Source organism: Lycium barbarum, chromosome 2 (genome assembly GCF_019175385.1).
Source record: "Lycium barbarum isolate Lr01 chromosome 2, ASM1917538v2, whole genome shotgun sequence".
NCBI classification, from domain to species: Eukaryota; Viridiplantae; Streptophyta; class Magnoliopsida; order Solanales; family Solanaceae; genus Lycium; species Lycium barbarum.
Genome location: NC_083338.1, coordinates 149,185,328 through 149,206,137, shown reverse-complemented (window position 1 = coordinate 149,206,137; position 20,810 = coordinate 149,185,328). Strand labels below are relative to the sequence as shown.

General features: G+C 32.4%; 3 protein-coding genes across 4 annotated transcripts; all 3 read right to left on the bottom strand.

Annotated features, from left to right (window-relative positions):
• Positions 1 to 4,235: 4,235 nt before the first annotated feature.
• On the bottom strand, positions 4,236 to 6,706 carry LOC132623663 (phenylcoumaran benzylic ether reductase TP7-like). Its single transcript, XM_060338457.1, has 5 exons — positions 6,448 to 6,706; positions 6,205 to 6,339; positions 5,332 to 5,575; positions 4,811 to 5,014; positions 4,236 to 4,710 (listed from the first exon to the last, which is right to left on the bottom strand). Exons 1-5 carry the CDS (start codon positions 6,631 to 6,633, stop codon positions 4,544 to 4,546), a joined length of 936 nt encoding a protein of 311 aa, XP_060194440.1. The 5' UTR covers positions 6,634 to 6,706; the 3' UTR covers positions 4,236 to 4,543.
• A 1,918-nt stretch (positions 6,707 to 8,624) lies between these two features.
• On the bottom strand, positions 8,625 to 10,001 carry LOC132628038 (uncharacterized). Its single transcript, XM_060343726.1, has 4 exons — positions 9,692 to 10,001; positions 9,435 to 9,559; positions 9,221 to 9,321; positions 8,625 to 9,023 (listed from the first exon to the last, which is right to left on the bottom strand). The coding sequence occupies exons 1-4, from the start codon at positions 9,741 to 9,743 to the stop codon at positions 8,873 to 8,875; spliced, it is 429 nt and encodes a 142-aa protein (XP_060199709.1). The 5' UTR covers positions 9,744 to 10,001; the 3' UTR covers positions 8,625 to 8,872.
• A 1,413-nt stretch (positions 10,002 to 11,414) lies between these two features.
• On the bottom strand, positions 11,415 to 15,210 carry LOC132623653 (putative pectinesterase 11). Of its 2 annotated transcripts, XM_060338437.1 has the most exons (6): positions 14,626 to 15,210; positions 14,445 to 14,530; positions 13,792 to 14,226; positions 12,722 to 12,910; positions 11,950 to 12,185; positions 11,416 to 11,862 (listed from the first exon to the last, which is right to left on the bottom strand). In XM_060338437.1, the coding sequence occupies exons 3-6, from the start codon at positions 14,182 to 14,184 to the stop codon at positions 11,655 to 11,657; spliced, it is 1,026 nt and encodes a 341-aa protein (XP_060194420.1). In that variant the 5' UTR covers positions 14,185 to 14,226; positions 14,445 to 14,530; positions 14,626 to 15,210; the 3' UTR covers positions 11,416 to 11,654. The 2 variants fall into 2 exon arrangements, with proteins under 2 accessions (XP_060194428.1, XP_060194420.1); XM_060338445.1 differs by lacking the exon at positions 14,445 to 14,530 and having other exon boundaries at positions 11,415 to 11,862.
• Positions 15,211 to 20,810: the final 5,600 nt, after the last annotated feature.

Here is a 20,810-nt window from a genome sequence, read left to right as displayed (position 1 = left end):
TTCATTAATCAACAGTGAAATCACACTCTACAAACTAACTCTCAAACTAGGCTAGTAAGCCAAACAAACTATATTGAACAATGTCAATTCTCAATTCATCAAAATCTCACTATTCTAGCTAACCCTCGAGGCACTATACATAGTGTTGGGGAATTATAACAAACTAGGCCCAAAAGTGACCTTACGAAGATAGCCGTAATTAAAAAATCTGCCCCGTCATAATCCTTTTACTGGCCGTAAATAATTATACGGTCCGTACTTCTCGTCGTCAAACTGTCAATTCCCATAAGCTGTTTTACGATGACATTTACGGGTCGTCAACTGTATTACGGTCCGTATATTGTGTCACGCCCCGAACCATGGCCTGGACGTAACACGACACTCGGTGCCTGACTGCGTGTGACCGAGCGAACCACATGGCTTGTTGAATCATCATGATACATACATGAGCGGAAATATAACGTGAATGCATGATGAGCCTTTATAAAACGTAGTAAGTCATAATACTTAATAAAAACACTTGTTTAAACATGAGTGCGGAAATAACATGAATGAGCCAAAAATGGCTATACGACTCCGAATGTCTGACATAACATAACTGACTTGTCTAGTCTATGAAACCTCTATCATGAGTCTGACTGGAAAACATACTTACTGGGACAAGGCCCCCAGCGTACCTTCAGATGCATAACTAAGCATAAAACAAAAGTTGACTAAACCCCGAATGAGATGGGGCTCACCAATAAGCTGATACGAATGCTGTCTTACTGAGCAGATGTGTCGTCCTGTATATCAGTACCTGCATCGTGAAATGCAGGCCCCCGGGCAATAAAAAGGGGACGTCAGCACATTGAATGTACTGGTATGTAAAACAACTGAAAGAAATAACATGGGACATGGAATAACATGATAAGAACTGAAACTGAAAACCTGGACATGAACATGAGTGCATACATATATATATAAAACATGGTAAAAATATCATAAGTAGGGAGAGCAATAACTTATAACCGATCCATGGTCTGGTGCTTGCGTCCCGCCAGCAGAACACTCAGTCCTTGCCAGGGAACATGAGATTTAATAAAATATGAAAGGATCCAGTCATTATGAGAGATCGTCCGGGACATGGGTGGAGCGATCCTCATCCTACGGTGGCTACGTAGTTTCAGGCTATCTGAAGCCCTCCTCGGTAATTAATGCAACTCCCAAAACATGAACATGAAAATAGTGGCACTTGCTGCCCATGGTATATCATGAATCGTAACTTGCTTGTACATGGTATTCATGATCATAACTTGCTTGTACATGGTTTTCATGAATCATATCTTGCTTGTACATGGTTTTCATGAATCATAACTTACTTGTACATGATTTTCATAAATCATAACTTGCTTGTACATGGTTTTCATAAATCATAACTTGTAAATATAGTTTCATAAGATAACTTGTCATAGTCTTGCAAAACATGTTTTTGATGCATGAGTAATAACAATAGTTCATAATCATATATATATACTTGACTTGAAAACATGTTTGTAACTTGCTGGATGAAATCATAAAGTTTCATATAAACATAATGAGAACACATGAGGAAGAATTCATGATTCATGGATTTAGCTAGGATTCCTAATATCCGTAATGGAAGATTAGGAATACAATAACGAACATAGATACAAAATTCATGTACATACATACATAATTACGGGCTACCAATATGTTGGGTTTAATGCCCTAGGATTTGAACTTCATATATTTTACGAAACGAATCATGGGGAAGAACGTAGAGATTCCCACATGTGGATGGAAGTTCTACATACCTTAACTTTCCGCTTTTGAGCGTATCACAATGTCCTTCAACCCCTTCAACTTCAATCTATAGCAATACAAGTCATAGGGATCCTATATTAGCAACAATATCCATGTTTTGTTCATCTAAGCATTTTATCAAACACTTAGTGGGCATGAAGCTCTATAACCCTCATTAATGGTGTTTTCTTCACCCAATCTCCATTCTTTTACTTCTAGCTAATGCTAAAATCTCAATTAGATGTAATTAACATCATTCTTCATCACCCATATGAATACAACAATCCCAAATCAACAATCCAACAATTCTAGCATAGTTCATATAATTCTCTTCATCCAACCCAAATATTATTCTCCCAAGAATTCATCAATTCACAACTCTAAATGATTAGGGATAAAAACATTACCTTTTTGAAGTCCAATCCTCTTGAATTCGGGTTCTAGGGTTTCCACATCCAACAAAAATGTTCCAATCCTAACTCTATGGATTAGAAGAGTTTTTACTCAAGTTAGAAAGGGATTAGGGACTTAAATTCAACTTAGAATCATGATAAAAACTTACCTTGGAAGATCTTGAGGTTTGGGATTTGTTGTCTCTGAGTTTAGAGAGAATTTTCGTGAATGGGGTGTTGGGGAAATAAACCCCAACCCCAAATATAACAAGAAAACGCGTAAACCCGACTTTTGACCCGAAAACGTACTTAACGGACCAAACGACGGTTCAAACGACGAACCGTCGATCAGATCGACGGAGCGTCGATCTGCTCCGTCGAATTGGTCAAATTTCCAGTGAACAACGCACAATCGACGGTTCAAAGGACGAACCGTCGATCAGATCGACGAAACGTCGATCTTCCCGTCGAAGTCACCCATTTTCCAGCGAAGACAGGCTTCAGTAAAATGGGCATAACTCTTTGCAAAGATGTCCGTTTGACCTCCATAATATACCGTTGGAAAGCTATTTCAAAGGGCTACAACTTTAATCAAGGATGTTTTCCCAAATTCCAAATTAATAATGGGGTTATAATCGTTGGAAGTATGACCTTCTATAAACTCTCTTGCAAACATGTTCCGTAGAGTGGTTTTCAACTTTGCTTTGCCCAAAGACATTTCTTATGACTTAATTGGTTTTCAAAACACTTCCTATAATCCTCATATTGGTTCCATTATATTATCATCTTATGAGTCAAACTTTCGTCCGAAGTTACGAGGTGTTACATATTGTATCATAAATCGATAACAAAAGCTGAAATTCTTCGGCTTGAAATACGACACCTTTTATGGTCCGTGATATATTTTACGGGCACTTTTATGGTCCGCCACTCTGTTTGATGGGACGTATTTCTTCAATGCTTCTTCCATCTTCTTCACTCATCCAAGCAATTATCCAAAGGTTGTATATCTTGGTTTGTTGTACTTCAAGGGTCTCCAATGCCTTTCTTTTCACGAAAAATCCTTGCAACACTTGGAGTTTCCTAGCTTGGCTCCGAGTGAAGGGTCGTTGTTGAGTCGTACGCTTTGATATCATATCATCCTCCCCTTCTGGGAAAAGATTCGTCCTCAAATCTAAAGAATTACCTACAACACAAGAAGATAGATCACTTACATTGAAAACATTGTGGACATTATACTCACTTGATAATAAGGGGGTAATGTGAGTTTGAAGGCAAAATGAAATGAAGCCATTGTATCTATTTTTACTGCCCTTTAGCTGTCTTATTTAATAAGAAACATTTTGTTATAGACAATAGTTCATTTAATTTGTACCTAATGTGTGTTTTGTAGAAAGGAAGTCCAGCCTATCATCTGGTATTCTGATATCAATATTGCGAGAATTGAAGAAATGGACGAATCTGTAATGAAATATCTTAATGTGAGAAATTTACACTGAGACTTAATCATTAATCTCTTAACTAAATCTAACAACGATTTTGCATATATAGTTGGTTCTTCTAAATTCATAACAATCAAATCAAAGTGCACATAAAAATTTATGTTGCTTTGAGCTTGATTTTTAGTTCTTTTTAACTTTTTGATTTTTTTTTTTTGCACACTTTTCAGAGTGGAAACTGCGTGCTCCACCAAGTGTTTATTTGTGGGGGAATGGGTTAAAAAAAGTTCTATCTTATTCCATAATAGATGACATGAATATTCATCCTTCTTTTTGAATACATACATATATAAGAATTATGTATACTATCAGTATATGAAAAATAGATTCAATTATATTTGTTACTCAAACACGCAACACGATTGTGAACAACTTAATTAGCTTTAACGTGTCTTAATTAGTATGAAGATGACACTTTTTTAGCCAAGTACTTTAAAGTTCAAACTTGTCAGTAACACAAGAATTACAGTTGGGAATAACTAGGGATATCAAATGGATAGGTTGGCCTTGGGCCACATTTGAGCAGATTAAAACGAGTTAAATCAATAAAAGCATGTTCAAACATGTTTTGAGCCATTTCTCATCTCTACGAGACTCGTCAAGGTTACATGATCAGCTCAATAACGCTTAAAATTTGGCAGAAGAAGGTCGACAATAACACAAAATCAAAAAGACACCAACATATTTCCATTTTATTTAGTTTCATATAGTACTCGAAATGGATATAAAAACATAAATAAACTTAAAACAGGTGACAGACACACATAGTTCCTGGCAAAATGTTCGAAACAACATTCTTCGTTTAACGATTTAGTTTAGCGATCGGAGACATCAAACGTGTGAATATTAGACAAATCGACCAAGGTACTCCTCCACAGTGGTGTACTTGACATCTGGATAAAGTTCTGAAGCCTCAACCCTGAACAATGGATCGATCTCAAAACTGGTTTGATCACCCTTCACAAATGTTGTGTGGTTAAGTGCTAATAAGATATTTATTGGAACAGGAGATGCTGCAATTGTATACAAGATAACAATGTCAGGATTTTTAATTACCAATACTAAATTGAAAGGAACAATCTTGATGATATATTAAGGCTAAAGATTACTGACTCTTGATGTCTTTGAGAATTTGCTTCTCTGGAATGTAGATTTTCTCCACAGTTTTACCAATCATTTTCTCCCACATAGCCACGAGCTCGTTGAACGATAACGTGTTCTTAGGAGGCTTGATGTAAAGGGTCTTGTTCAACGTTCTCGGATCATCAACAGCCTTAATGGTGTAGGTGGCAATATCGCGTTCTTCGTTGAACACAGCTGCAGTCAAACATAACAAGAAAAAAGTACAGAAAAATGAGCAATACGGAAAAAATTGGAATTAGCTAAGAACTTCGTTGCTAATCAGTTGCGAAATTGCTCCGAATTTTTTTGATAATTCGTCATTATCATATTTAGCGATAGATTTTACTGTTTAGCTACAGAATTTATCTGTCGCTAGTTCCTATTTTTTTTTTTTTAAGTAGGGTAGACATTTCGCCATGAACTTGTTCTGTTATGTTATCACAACATGGCAAATTAACAAAGGATTTCAAATTAAAGGAGTCGCCACTTAACATTAGTAGAAAACCACGTACCCTTAACATTTCCATCGCCAAGAATGAGGATTTTGTCTCTGGGGGGAGCAGTGGCTCCTGGCTCAAGATAGACCAAAGTTGGTAAGAGAAAACTAACAAAGCTGTCGCATGAGACGTAAGTATAAGGAATTCCTTCAGCTTCAATAGCTCTGCGGATTTGGGCTTTCTCAGCAAACATAGACTTTATTGGCTCCACAGCATTAACCTTGTCGACATCCATACCAAACTCTGAAGGGAAGAATCTCTGAAAAATTCAAGTAATAAGATAATTTAACTCCGCGAACATTATGTAAAAGTGCCATATGTAAAATTAATGTTAGGTGAAAAAATCCTAATAAACCAACTCTACGTACAGACATCAAATAAAACCTGCCTGAAAATTGAGACCAGTCTAGGATACAAATGAGGTTATAAATTCAAGAATTTTATCAACTACCAGTACATACAGTTATCAAAAATTCCCTTAGTACTCCTTTGAGAATGATTTAGGCTAGAAACAAGTTTGGTTATATGGCAAATTTTGCGGGAGATCTTTATGTGAATATGTAATAGATCGGTAGTATAAAATACAGGAGATATGATCATTTTCTTCTATTCAAATTATAACCGATTATTTTGTATCATTTGCTCGAATCCTAGTAAAGACACGAGCTTCCTTCTAATTTGTACTTTCATTGCTCTACCTTTGTCCTATATTACCTGTTTTTCTTGTACTTGTAGAGGTAATAGGAGATCAAAAGTTAAATTCATCAAGTTTAAATTCTAGATCTGTCTCTATAACGATGAGAATTAACCAGTTGATATCAATGATATGACAGAATACTCATAAATTGATACTCTAATTATAATGAACAATAAGAAGCAATTATTAACCTTAATATTGACAACTTCTTTGATAGCAGTAATGATAAAGACTTGATCAGCCAATTCCATCGCACCCAATGTTGATATCACTACATCCACTTGCTTTATAGCATTCACTAAGCTCTCATGACAATACAGATCACCCTGTTTTATCATTAAGAAATCAAATACTTGCATGCAAAATTTATTTCAATCTTGATTTTTCCTTAATTTTTGTTTGCATAAGAAAAAAATTAAGAATGCACCACATACATGAAGAATAGTGACACCAATACTCTTGAAATGGTCAACAAGTTTAGCCTCAACAGGGTTAAAATTAAGTGTGCTTTCTCTAACAAAAGCAAAAGTGGGGTGTCCGACTTTTGCACTTGCTTCCACTACGTATTTACCAATACAACCAGTTGCTCCAATGATGAGAATTTTGCTTTTCTCAGCCATTTGATCAAATGCATTTGAGTGTTACTGTAGAAATTGGAAGAGATGAATTTGGTTGAGGCATCAAAGCATGCTGAGGCAACACCATTTTATACTGCACTGAGCTTGGGAATTGTAACTACCGAAATGCCCTCAGTCTTCTTCTAAGAGCCCGTTTGGATTGACTTATAAGTTACAGATGAAAACAGCTTATAAGTTGTTTTCAATTTTTTTGAGTGTTTGGTTGGTCAGCTTAAAGTCATTTTGTGCTTAAAATAAGCCCAAAAAAATAATTTGGTCAGTTTGGCTTAGCTTATCTAAAGTAATTTATAAGCTGAAAACAGCTTATAAGGCAAAAAAAATAAGTTGACCTACCTCAATTTTTTTTTTTTTTTTACTTATAAGCTGTTTTTTTAAGTCCATCCAAACAGACTCTAAGTAAACAAAATGAAGAGAAGCGTGTTAGGCTAAAACAATCCAAAAGTATACACGTGTGAGATTCTCCACGTTGGGCTGAACCCGCATTGCTTTTCTCATTATACCTCACACCATTAAGAATATCCAACATACTTTACAAATAATTTTTTTTATTTTAACACTTTTCATGTGAGCAGATGCCGACCCACGTCGTGGGGAGGGGTCCCAGGACCACGTTAACTTGGGGAAATTTTTTGTTTATATATACCTGGAGAAATGCTAATAAATTGTATTCCCTCTGTCCCAATTTATGTGACACTTTTTACTTTTTGAGATTCAAATTATTTGAATTTTGATCAATATTTTAAGATATATTTTTCCACCAAGGAAAAATTTACAACTCATAGTACTTTTCATGTAATTTTCAAATATATAAATTTTAATCTAATCCAATTTAGTTTTAAAATTTGATCAAATTAACTAAAAAAAATGTAAAATATCACATAAATTGAGACGGTAAAGGGAGTATTAGGTAAGATAAGACGTAAAAGAAAGGTGGGGCCACTGGTTGAAATTGTAGATTGGCATGCCTTCCTGAGTTTAAGAATTGAATTCAAATGTCGGTTTCTCCTTCCTTGGCTTTCTTTTTTCGTTTTTATTTTAGCTGACAATGTTAATGCTTAAAAAAGTGCATAAAAAGCGGTCGTGGCGAGTTTCTAACAAGCAAGCAATCTCATGGGGGTTCAAACTGCAAAGTGGTGTTCACAACCATCGGTCATTGTAACTATACCAAATAAAGTCATTTAGTTCGAATTATCCGTTAGTACATCAGTTCTATATGTGTTTAATAAAATTTTACGACAAAACAGTGTTGCATACATCACTTCGACTAACGTCATTCGCCCTTAGTAGTGTCCTCATATTTAAATTCTAGATCCGCCTCTATATATGAGAATTTATTCGCACATATCAAACATTCTCCTTCGAACTAAATTTCACATGATCCATTTTAAAATTAACTACCTGTCACCTATATTATTAAAATATTTTAGATCATAGGTCAGCTAAATTAAAGGTCGTACATGAAATTGCCAATTTGGTATAAGGAAAACGGGTTTTTAAGAACTCTTAAAAAAAAAATAGAAAGAAATCCCCTTTTCTCAACAAGTTCTTAAAATCACTTGTAGATGAATTCGCTACACAGTTGGGAATAACTTAGCTAAATATATATTTTTGGTTCAATTATTGTCTGGGACATATCACCTTCTAAGCTAAATATTCAAAACGCGTCAGTTAACTAATAGCTTAATATCAAAAAATCAAGCACAGAATCTTTCTTATCTCCATACATTTAATCCATTCAAACTTTAACTCACGCGTCCAGTTGACACATATATAACTAGCTCTCAATTTGAAATCATCCGTCTTGTGTTTATTTCTAGCATGGTATTTTAAACTCTGTATCTAGTTGGAAGATAATCATATTAAAATCCATCTACTGTGTCATTTTTCACTAATCATTTGTGAAAATATCATATAACTAAAATAAAATTTGCAATAGATAACAAAAAACTGATTTCTCCCAGTAAAAGATATCATACTTCAAAAAAACTTTGTTATACGTATAACACGAGAAAGTACGTTACAGAGACATGTAAGTAGTATGTCTCAAAATTACAAGCTCTAACACCTTAATACCAACTCCAAATAACTATATGTACATAAACACAGTCGCACACTCTCACAAGCTCCAACAAAATTAAAAGTAGCTTGTCATCCGAAATTACGTTACAATACATAAAATTAACCCAAAAGTAGTAGCGGTTTAAACTCTAAAACCAAACGATCAAGCGTTGATTTCGGTTGGACCGGGTTTAGTGTTGGATCCAGTAGCCACGTCGGCAACGTGAAATTGTGACACGTATTTGTAAGCTGCACTTTCTGGTGCTCTCAGTACTGGTGGCTCATTCAAATATGCCCAATTGCTACTCATCCACCTATAATAATATTCCGAAATTTAAAATCAGATACCTCATTTTTCATATAATATGAAATTTAAACTCGTGATAATAATCTTCTTTTCTTAGGCAAAAGAAGAATTAAAAGTACTACTGCATATAAATTTTTTAAAATTGAGATCTTTTGTTCACTAATAAAGAACATCAAGAAGCAATAATAAAATACGTTTATTTACCATCCATTTTTGTTGATTAGTTGATCCAAACTCTCCTCACTTTCCAAATCATTTAATCTATCTTGCTCTGTTTTAGCTGCCTCCTCAAATACAATATTTACCTGTCTCCAATTAAAGCAGCCAAACTTGATTAGTATACATCAATCTCTAGAAAAATACTACACTATGTTTAATTCGTTAATTAAGGAGAATTATACGATATTAGTATATATACCTGTTTTTGGCTTTGAGGGGATAGCCTAGAGATATATCTGTGATGCTCTTCTTCTATCTGTTTCTTGGATCTCCAATATGCTTCTATCTCATCCTTTGTTAATGACTTATTTTTTCGATATTTCACTATAAATAAAATCCAACAAAGAAGATATAATTATTATACTACTAGTAAAATATACTCTTAACAAACAAACAAAAAGGAAAGAAAAAAGGGCTAATTCATTTGTCATGATCAATTGAAAAGAAGGAACTTACTAGCTTGGGGATCAGAAACTGGGGAGTCCCAACCTGCCATAAGAGAACCCATATCTGTTTTCTTGCTAATTGAACCAATAGACGCTTAATTTCACTCAACTTGTATGTGAACTGAAACTTACTAAAAGAACTCAGCCCCTTTTATAGATTCTAGACTAGACTAGAAGAAAATAGTCAATTGGTTAATGGTGGGGCCTGCCTTAAATTGCTAATCTTATCTCTAACAAAAGCAAAAACATTATCTTACTGTTAAATCATAATTAAATTATGTTTCCAGGGACTTTGGCATATGGTTTCTTCACTGTTAAATGATGAATGTTGGCGCCCATAGATATGCATGCAAGGTGCCAATATCTTATTGATGATAATTAAATATAAAGAAATGAAAAATCTTCCTAAATATCTTCTATCCATGGCGTGTCCACTAAGTTGTCACGTCAGATAATTCATATCTATTCTTATCGTAATGGGCCCGCTAGATTCTTTTTCCGGAAAACTAAAACAATTAAATTAAATCTGATTTTCTTTCTTACAAGTCGAAAATATATCAAGTACGAGGTTTAAACATGAATTGACTGCTATTTGAAGAAAAAACAAATTTAAATTAAGTTAAAGAAAATATTTGGAACTTAAAATTATATTTAGACATGAAAATGGAGTTAAAATTTTGTGATTAAAACTTTAAAACTCGTAAATCTATTTTTCAAACTTTAAATTTGTGGTTCTAAGTTTGAAACTAAAATAATATTCTAGTTTGATAAACAAACACTTACTTGAAAATAATACTTCTCAAATATGAAATAAAACATAGTACCACTTTGTTTCCAAAATTAAACTAAAACCCAAATCAAGCACTGCATGAATATCTCTATGAACAAAGTCAAAGAGTCAATCTTATTCAAGTTTCCGTGGAATTGGAGTACAGTCAATTTTCTTGATTTGTGTCTGAATCGTCCGATCATTCTACATCTCAGTAAACTTGGAATTGTAACATGTAAAAAGGCCCTTGGGTTTTAGCACAATAAATTGTTCTTGTTTTTAATTTCTCTTTCATCCAAATGCTAGCTAAAACTTTGGCTTTGGAGTTGAACGAATATTGCAATGCCAAATATCTAAAGAGAAAAACAACATTATCAACATCAGAGGTTGCTTTGTTACTTTCGGAAGTCAATTCTTATGTCAAGTACGCCTGTCATCCACTTCTCCAATTATATATGTTAAAAGTAGCCTGTCTTCCTTTGCTGGTAATTACTTCACTGACCTTTAGTGTGCTTAAAAAAGACATTCCGTAAATTTAATGTGAGAACATCATTTTGATATGTCTCCACTAAAGAATATCCCTTTCTTAATGATTTGGCTTAATTTTCTACTCCTATGTTATATATAATAAATTTTGAGAAACCTTTTTAACAGTATTTTCATGCATGTACTGGTAGATTTGTCTACTTTGTTATGCCAATTCTCTACTTGTACATGTTTTGTTAGAAGAAGGCTAAAAGTTAACAGGTACTCATCCGTCCCAAAATACTTATCACGTTTCACTTCTCGAGAGTTAATTTGATTAATCTTCGAATAAAGATTAATTTAATATTTTAAAATTATAATTAGATTTTCAGAAACTATATGGAAAATACAAAAAGTTACAATTCTTCTCATATCAATACAATGAAAAAATACATCTTAATTTGAATCTCAAGATGCGAAAAGTAACAGTATTTTGAAACAGATGGAGTAATAATTTTAAAGACGAGAGTTTGCTTACATTAATCTTTTAATAGATAGGGCACTCTCTCTACATAATAAATCGAAGATCTTTTGTGTCTTCACTAAAAACCTCCATCATAGTTGTAGAGGGTTCAATTGACAAACAACTTAGGACTAACTACAGTAATTTAAGAAAAAATATAATCACGAAATACATGAAGAACTTTGAGCAAAATATGCCTACTAATAAATTTAAGTTTCATGGGCTGCTTCTCTTTTTGTTGAAACTGGCTTTAGACAAAGGTGTCAAATGTGTGGGCTTGGACCTAACCCAACTTTTTGGGCCCATGATGCTCTCTTTCAAGTAAGGTTCAGCATCTTCACTAGACAAAGTCCTTAACCAGTTCACCCTCTTATCAGAACTTGCACCTGGCCCATAACACTTGTACTCAGCAAAATATGATGTCCTGTTGCCAAGTAAACATGTTAAAATAACGTTGTTGGTAGTGTAAAAAATTTATTTATACTGTCAGTGTATAAGTTAAATGACGTACTTTTGCCTGGAGGAGTCATTCCAGTCTTCCCAACCATTAGGGAGTATGATACTTGACATGTAAGTTTGGGCAAATATTACCCTAGCATAGGCACCCCATGGTCTACCAAGAATTGCACTCTTCACTCCAGTAATCTTGCATCCATTGAAAGTGAAACCTGTATTCTCTTGAGGTGATTGCCTATGTTGTGCTGTTATAGCCCCATTTGTTTGTGAAAGTGAATGTAAATGACATTTCTGTGGGAAAAAAAAATTACGTCTCAATGCCAAGTTGAGATGTACCAGAGAAAAAGCTACATGTTCTATCGGGGCTCAATGAAATATCTTTCCCAAAAAATTACTTGTACATATAGGTAACAACAGTTTTTCGTATCTATCTAATATATGAACTATTGTATCCGCTTAACTTCTATTTTAGGGATTAAAGGGCTAAAAATGACTTTAGTTTGTTGCTTGGTCATGCGAATGATCTTAACTTCTTTCTTTGAATCTCTTATTAAAAATTTTGATTCCACGTTTAGGGTCTGCTAGAGCACATACAATTACAATTAAATATTTGATGAGAAGTTTTATATATGGCAAGAGGAAATTAAATCAAGTAATTTAACTTTAGTGGTTAAATTAAGGGAGAATAGTATACATCGCTTAACTATGATGGAGTAATAAATGACTGTATGAAAGACACATGACATAGCATCACTCTGGAGTATTATTTTGATATAAATACTGGGTGTATATATAATATTACCACATACATATAGCATATATGTTACCTCAAAGAGAGAAGCGGCATTTCCACATATGAAGTCAGTGTCCCCTTCAATATAACAGTTTTTGTAGTAATGTCTTCCAACATCATCAAGTAATGTGTCCTGATAAGACCTAATTCTACAACCCAAGAAGGCTGCTTTATCACCTTCTACTCTCAATGCTACTGCTTGTACTCCAGGTCCATACGTGTTCTGTAATTAACATCAACAAAAAAAATATTAATAAATCAAGAAGCTAATGCTACATATTTTCACTGTTTAATTTTATATAAATCTATCGGAAGTCTAACAATGTTGCTTAATTAATTATTCAACAAGCATATAATTAAAGGTACTAATATATATATATATATATATATATATATATATATATATATGACTTTAAGTTTTGTATGCTGATGGTGTAAAAGAGATTTTCACGGTCATGTCAACTGCAAAGGCGGATGCAACATTGCAGTGTAGGATTAATATGAACCGGGTACTTTTGAAGAAAAACATAAATTTATGTGAAAAAATAAAATTGTAAAAAAAATAGTATATTTGAATTCATAATGTTAAAAATACCTTGGGCTTAACGTTAAGAACTTTCAAAGTTGAACTGATCGGGGTTGTTTGGTTCAGAAAAAGGTTTCCAAGATTATAATCTTGGGATTATAACAAAGATTATAACAAGGACAAATAATCCCATTTCAATATGGGATAGTTAATCTCATGCATGATTTGGTATAATCATGATTTTAACTAATACCACAACCAAACGCTTGACAAACGGTTGATCCATGTAATCAAACGGCTGATAGAGTTTAATCCTGAATTCATCTCTAGTCATTTGGAAGATAATTACGAGTAAATCTCTATTATAAGCACAACTAGTCACCTTATAAATGTGTTAACTGACATCTTATAATCACCTTGTAAATGTGTCAACTAACATCTTATAACGGGTTAAACTACACTGATCGTGTATAAAAAATTACCTATCGGCGCAAATAACTCTAATCCATTATATTGCATTGCATGTTAAAATGTCCAAATGTAGAAGAAAAAAAAGTGAGTATTTATGCAACATATACCTGAATTGTAAGGTACCGAGCCACAAAATCAGAAGCAAAAACGGTGAAAGTGGGAGATTTAAATATATCTCCATAATCATTCCCTGTAATTATGGTATTGCTCGCAGCTGCTTTTCTCCCACTGATTGTTATAAATGGCTTGTCAGCAGGAACAACAACTTTCTCACTATAAACACCAGGCTTAACCAAAATAAATACATATTGAGAATTCTTTGAAGGCACTGCATCAATTGCGTCTTGTATTTTCGTGAAATCTCCATTACCAGATTGATCCACTTTTATCAAAATTGCACTTGACAACTGACTTGATGATGACTCAGCTTCAGAATAAACCAGTAAATAACTCGTAGCTAACATAACAACCATCAACGCAGTGTACCCATGAAATGCCATATCCAAAAGCAGCAGCGAAGTCAGAAATTTTAATTAACACACCTGTGATAATACAAAGCGCAAAAGAAGAAAATAAAGTTCTTGCATTTTTTCTTGAAATCAAATATGCAGTATTTATAGACAAAAGTGAAGTTCCTTGTTGGCTTGTTGCATAAGTAGCGGCCTGTACGAACTATGTAGTGACTGTTCCGATGTCTCCAAAAATGTAGTTTGAAAAGAAGAGATTCTATCAGTATTCAAAATAATGTTTGACTAATTACCTTTGCCACTACACTAGAAAATCCAACAATATGGGCAAAAAAGAGTTGTTTTTTTCTCTATTTGCACAGTGTAATTTTCCTGTCCTCTGCGAAGAAGCTCAAAATTATGACAAATTTAGTCTTTTAGGAGAAAAGAATCTTAGAACTTTGAGAAATGCAGCTTAAAAAATTGAATTATTACCTTCCTTATATAGACAAGGGGACTTCAATATTCAACAAGTTTTCTTGGGAATAAAGTACGTACGTCGTCAAACTTCAAAGTTCTGATATTTCTCCATTAACTTGAATATTCAGGTCATTCTCCATAGTCAAAGAAAGAAAATACCAAATGAATTTCACCTCAAATCAATTTGCAGTAGCTACTATATTTCTGGCTTCAAATTTCAATTCAAATTAGGAAGAGAAAATAAAAAAGAGAACTGTATGGTAGTTTAGTTAAGGTGGGGAAGTTGACAATTAGGAGAAGTGGGCGGGAAAAAAGGGAGTGTATAGTATCGGTTACTTTGCACGTCTAAAATTTGGCGCCGTTTATAATTAAGAATTTGAATAGCCTAAATTCTTGGCAGTTTTTGAAGTATACGTGCTGCACAACCTCTATATATAGTGGAAAATTACCTTAATTCTATGGCGTCTCGGGTCGTTAATTTAGAATTAAAAAAAAAAAAAAAAACCGTTTGATTGGTCAAGGCTTGAACGATTTAAACAAAAGTCAAATGTCTGGTGCATTAGAATATACTAATTAAATTCAAATAATTCTTAATATACACTTCCGGCATTAGCACTTAGTCATATTATGGTTGTATGAGATTCTATTAGTATTTGAAAGTTGTAATTAACGAACTATTAATAAAATGATTTGTTGTGCGTTTGGTAACCAATGACGCTCGACCTATGTATTGTCAATGATGTTAAATAAAATTCATATATTTCTTCAATTTTATTTGGCCTACATCATTAGTAGATAAGTGGATAACCTTTCGTCACCTGCTCAAGCTCTACAAGAATATTTCTAAAAATCTTAAAAAGAAAAAAAAATTAAAAGCAGGAGAAGGGTGCCCCAAATAAGCGGGTAAATAATTTATTGGTGGTTTTGAAAATTTATCTAGAACAAAGGAAAATGACATATTAATCAACTTATTCTGTACGACTAAAAGGAAATATTTTTACATATTTTAGTTTGCTACTCAACGAGCTTAAGAACAAGTTTAAACCATATGCATGTTACTATGTTAATAGTGTAGATAATATTACACAATCAGACATCTTTGTTGCAACATGAAACATATCCTAGTTTCAAGATTTTAAATATCACATTTTAAAGAAATTTACATGGAGATATACTTTTTTTTTTAAATACATGTAGATATACTTTCAATGACCTGATAAAATAATTCAGTGATAGGGTGCAAAACTTAAACTCAACAACAACAATTACATTTCACCTCAATTCCAACTCTAGAATATGTTTTTTATTTGTTTAATTCGATCTGATTCTTCACCCAAAAACAAAAAATAAAGTCCAAGATTTGGTCATCAACCATTTATATTTTCGTTCATTGTTAATTTATGATACTATCTGAGATAATAATTCCGTTGTGCCACTGGCACACTATTAAAACTCATATTCAATTCTGTTGCATCAAATATATGTACGAGACAATAGGTTATCTAACTTCAACAGTTTAACTAAATCAGATAATATTGATTAGCTAGTCACGATCACGAGTCATGACCTTCCTTAATTTTCCACTCACCTAACAAGAAACTAAGGTGCTGTTTGGCCATAAATATAAAAAATAAATTCATTTTTTTTGGAATTTTTGAAGTTGGAGTTGTGTTTGGCCATAGTTTTTGAAATTGTAGTTTTTGGTGAAATGTAGTTGTAAAAAGGTAAAAAAAAGTGAAAATTTTTTTGAAAAACAAGTTTTTCTTGTTTTTGGTATTCCGGAATACAATTTCAAGTTGTATTCCGAATATTTATGGCCAAACGCCCAAAAGTAAAAAAAAGTGAATAATTTTTATGGCCAAACGACTACTAAATTTGATTGTAATTTACAAAGACCATGTATAGAGAGAGCAGCATCCAAGGCAGCTAAAGGTGTCAATGATTTTTCAAAAACCGACCAAACCGAACAGTATCGAGCCGATTTTTAGGTTTTCTTTATAAGAAAACCGACAATTTTTTCATAAATTTATAACCGTACCGAATAATTGGGTTGGTTTTTATTTTTATAAAAATAAAGCGAAAAAATTCCTAACCATACCGAATGTATTTATATGTAAACATATTTTATATATTTAAGTTTAAAACTAATAAAATATTAAAATTTCGCATTGGGCCTGGGCTGATGGAAACAACTATGAGCCGGCAACATAATTAACACTCAAGGTCCTAACACTGAAACATACTATACTACTTCTATATATTAAAACTAAATTAGTTTTAGGATCTCGATTAGTAACATGTAAGCTACAAGGTATTCGAACGAATTTGGATAGCAAACTACTAGATAAATTATATGATTTAAATTATATTTCTCTTATTGGATATTTAATCTCTAGTTCTTGAGTATCATGATTTCTTCCCACTTATGTGATTTAAATTATATCTTTCGTCTTTGCTTAACATTGTTTTACACTATCTTAAAAAAAGTGAGATCAATGTCTTTCTTGTCATCTTTCACGTTTTCTTGATTCATCACCTTTTAAACAGTAAAAATGTCTAGAGAGTTTTTGTCGAAGTCTAACCGGAGTATATATGCATGGTGTCGTGTTCTAACTTCTACTAATGATTTTTACATGAAGTTTTTATTTTAAGAAAATACCGAAAGTTAACCGAACCGTACCGAAGAAAAATCAAAATGATGGGACGGTTTCGAAAAATTGGTATGCTATAAATTTTACAAAATAACCGTCTGAACCATACCATTGGCACTCCTGAAGGTAGCAGTTGAATGCTACTTGAATAACAAAAATATGATTGCGAAACCCGGAAATTAAATAGACCAACCTTCAATCCTATTGAAAACCATAAATCATAGTATGGAATATCAATTTTTATATTTAGTACCTCATGTGACATGTTTATGTTAAAGAAATTAGATTAACATTGAGCTAACTCAATCCAAATGTGAGACTCAACCGCTTGAACAATGTGTGTATATATATAACGGGAGGACACAAGCCCGGTAATGTGGCACTCTCTAGAGCCAGCATTAGCATTTACCTTTTTTGTCTCATAATTTTGCCTTTTCCCAAATTAAATTTTTTAAAAAGATAAAAAGAAAAAAAAACGTACCTATCTGGAAAAAAACCAAACGCCACCTTCTTTAATGTCTCTTAATTGCGGCTTCTTGACAAACGTTTCACGAGATTCACAAGAAACAAAACAATCGTTCAAATGAGTCTCTTGCGGTACTTGAAACTTGAATAAATCAACACTCTACAATCAACCTAACGGGGTTTTGGAGTTGCCATATCTGGTTTAGTCAATAAAGAAGCCGCCGCACAGAGCAAGATTTAGAACCTAGCCATGGTTTGCCCAAACACCTACTCTTTCTTTTCTTCGCTGATGCACTTTTATGATTATTGTCACGCCCCGAATCATGGCCTGGACGTAACACGACACTCGGTGTCATGTCTTGATGAATCATCATGAGGCATAACATGAGCGGAATATAACCTGAAACGTGACGAGCCTTAATAAAGAATGAAAAGTCATGATATTTAATAAAACACTTGTTTAAAACATGAATGCGGAAATATCATAACTTGAGCTAAAGATGGCTACTCGATTCTGAGTATCTGACATAACTGACTGACTAGTCTATGAAACCTCTATCATGAATCTGAACTATAAAACATACTTGCTGGGACAAGGCCCCCAGCATACCTTAACTTGCTAAACATGACATGAAAATAAATAAGGATAACACCCCGAATGAGATGGGGCTCACCAACAAGCCGATGCAAGCAAATCCTACTAACACTACAACAAATGTGATTTTTAGCTACGAAATTACTAGCTACGACACGAAATTCGTCACCAATTGTCGATTTTTCATGACGAAGAATATATTTCGTCTTTAAATGCATGAGGCACATACTTCTAGTGACGAAATACAAAAAGTCGTAGCAAAGTTTTGTTCACTAAAATTCCCCCCAAATAATGAGTTGGCGCCATTTATTGAGTACTATTAGCCACAAATTTAAATTTGTCAATGACACATTATTTTGTCATTAATGATGTACCAAATTCGTGACGAATCATTTTTTGCCCTAAAATTAGTTAAATTATGGACACGAAAAACTTTCGTCACAAAAAAGATATTGATACAATAGCGACGAAATAGTATTTGTAGTTAATCGTTGTAAACTTTATCCACAAAATTTTATATTTAATTGTGACCTTCATTTTTGTCACTAATAGTTGAAACAATTAGTGACGATTGTATTATTGTCTCTATTTAACCTACAATTTAGTCACAACTAAATTTTGTCACAGAAAATACAATTTTCAAACGGCTACGACTTAAATTTCGTAGTTAATTAGTGCAATTATTGGCCACGAAAAACACTCGTAGTTATAAATTAAAAGATCATCAATGATAGACATTTCTTTGATATGATAAAATAAAAAGTAGAGTTTTATCTGTCAATAAACATGCAACACACAAGCGGATTGGTCCATTGGATAGGGTCTATATTGGCAAATGTTGGACAATTAGGCCGAATTTTGAACCCGGCAATTGTAGCCAAAGTCTATTTAATTTGCAGCCCAGAATATTTCAATCATAGCAATTAGTTGACAGAATTGTCAATTTATTTTAAATTAAAATCAATTTCTTGCACAATTAAACCAAATTCAAAAATAATTTTGAACATTGACCAAATTGGAGTAAAATTGAGATTAAATCATGTAGTAAATAAATTATTTAATATAACTTTTTCAACTAAACAAAGATAAAAATAAATACAATAAACAGATTAAATCTATGGTAATAAGCCGTAAATAGTTATAAATTAGTAATTTTAAATATATTTGTAATTAGACAATTCTTTTTTGAACTGATTTGTAATTTCTAAAACCTCAAATACATTTTGTACGTTAGGAAACACAACAACAACAACAACAACAACAACAACAACATACCCAGTGAATCCCACAACGTGGGTACTTTAGGAAACAATATGTAATTAATTTACATAAATAAAATTAATACTGAAATTATATACATAATATTATTAGAGTATTTTTCAGTGTGAAATGGAAAAATAGCACAAAAATCATATGAAATAATATTTTGCACTTTTATAATACTAATAATAAAGAGATATTTCAACTCCGTTTAAAATTCACGAAACTTAATAATTAAATTAAAAAGTGGAGCGTCAAAATTGGATGTCAACACATATATGCATGATTAATTTTATGTTCAATTAAAAAAAATTGAATTTTTCTTACGTTATATAGATCTTTTATATGTTCTAATCTCTACTTCATATCACAAAAAATCATTCTAAAATATATATATTCAGTACAATTTTCGTAATGATTAGCGCACTGCACATCTCTAATGACCAGTTATATTAAAATCGTGATAGTAAATCTATCGCTAATCCATCACAATCGATAATATATTTATTATATGAAAAGTTTTACAATATTTTTTTGTGTTGTAGCTCTATCGCATAATTTTGCATTATTATTGTTATTCAAATAATTTGGTCATGATTCAGCCACTGTATTGGTAAGAATTACTGCGAGAAACAATTTATCTCAATCATTTTTTATTTCATTTATTTGAAGCTTGCAATTGTAGCAAATTCTATTTGATTCTTACCCAAAATTATTTCAATAATAGCCATTAGTTGGCAAAATAGTCAATTTGTTTTAAGTTAAAATCAATTTCTTGCACAACAAATTCAAATATAATTTTAAAAATTGACCAAATTGGAGTAAAATTGAGATTGACCTATATATCGATTTAATTAATCAAACTTCTTGGACTAAATAAAGATAAAGATAAATACCATAAATAGACTAAATATAAAATAATAAGCCATAAATAGTTATAAGTTAGTAATTTCAAATATGTATGTAACTAGAAAATTCTTTATTTTGAAATGATTTGTAATTCTCAAAACATCAAATACATTTTTTACTTTAGGAAATAATATGTAATTAATTTAAATAAACAAAATTAATACTCAAATTATATAAAAAATGTATACAAAAATTAATTTACATAAACAAAATTAATATGTAATTAATTTACATAAACAAAATTAATACTCAAATTATATAAAAAAATGTACATAAGATTATATGTAAGGTATTTTGTCAGATGAAATGGTTAAATAACA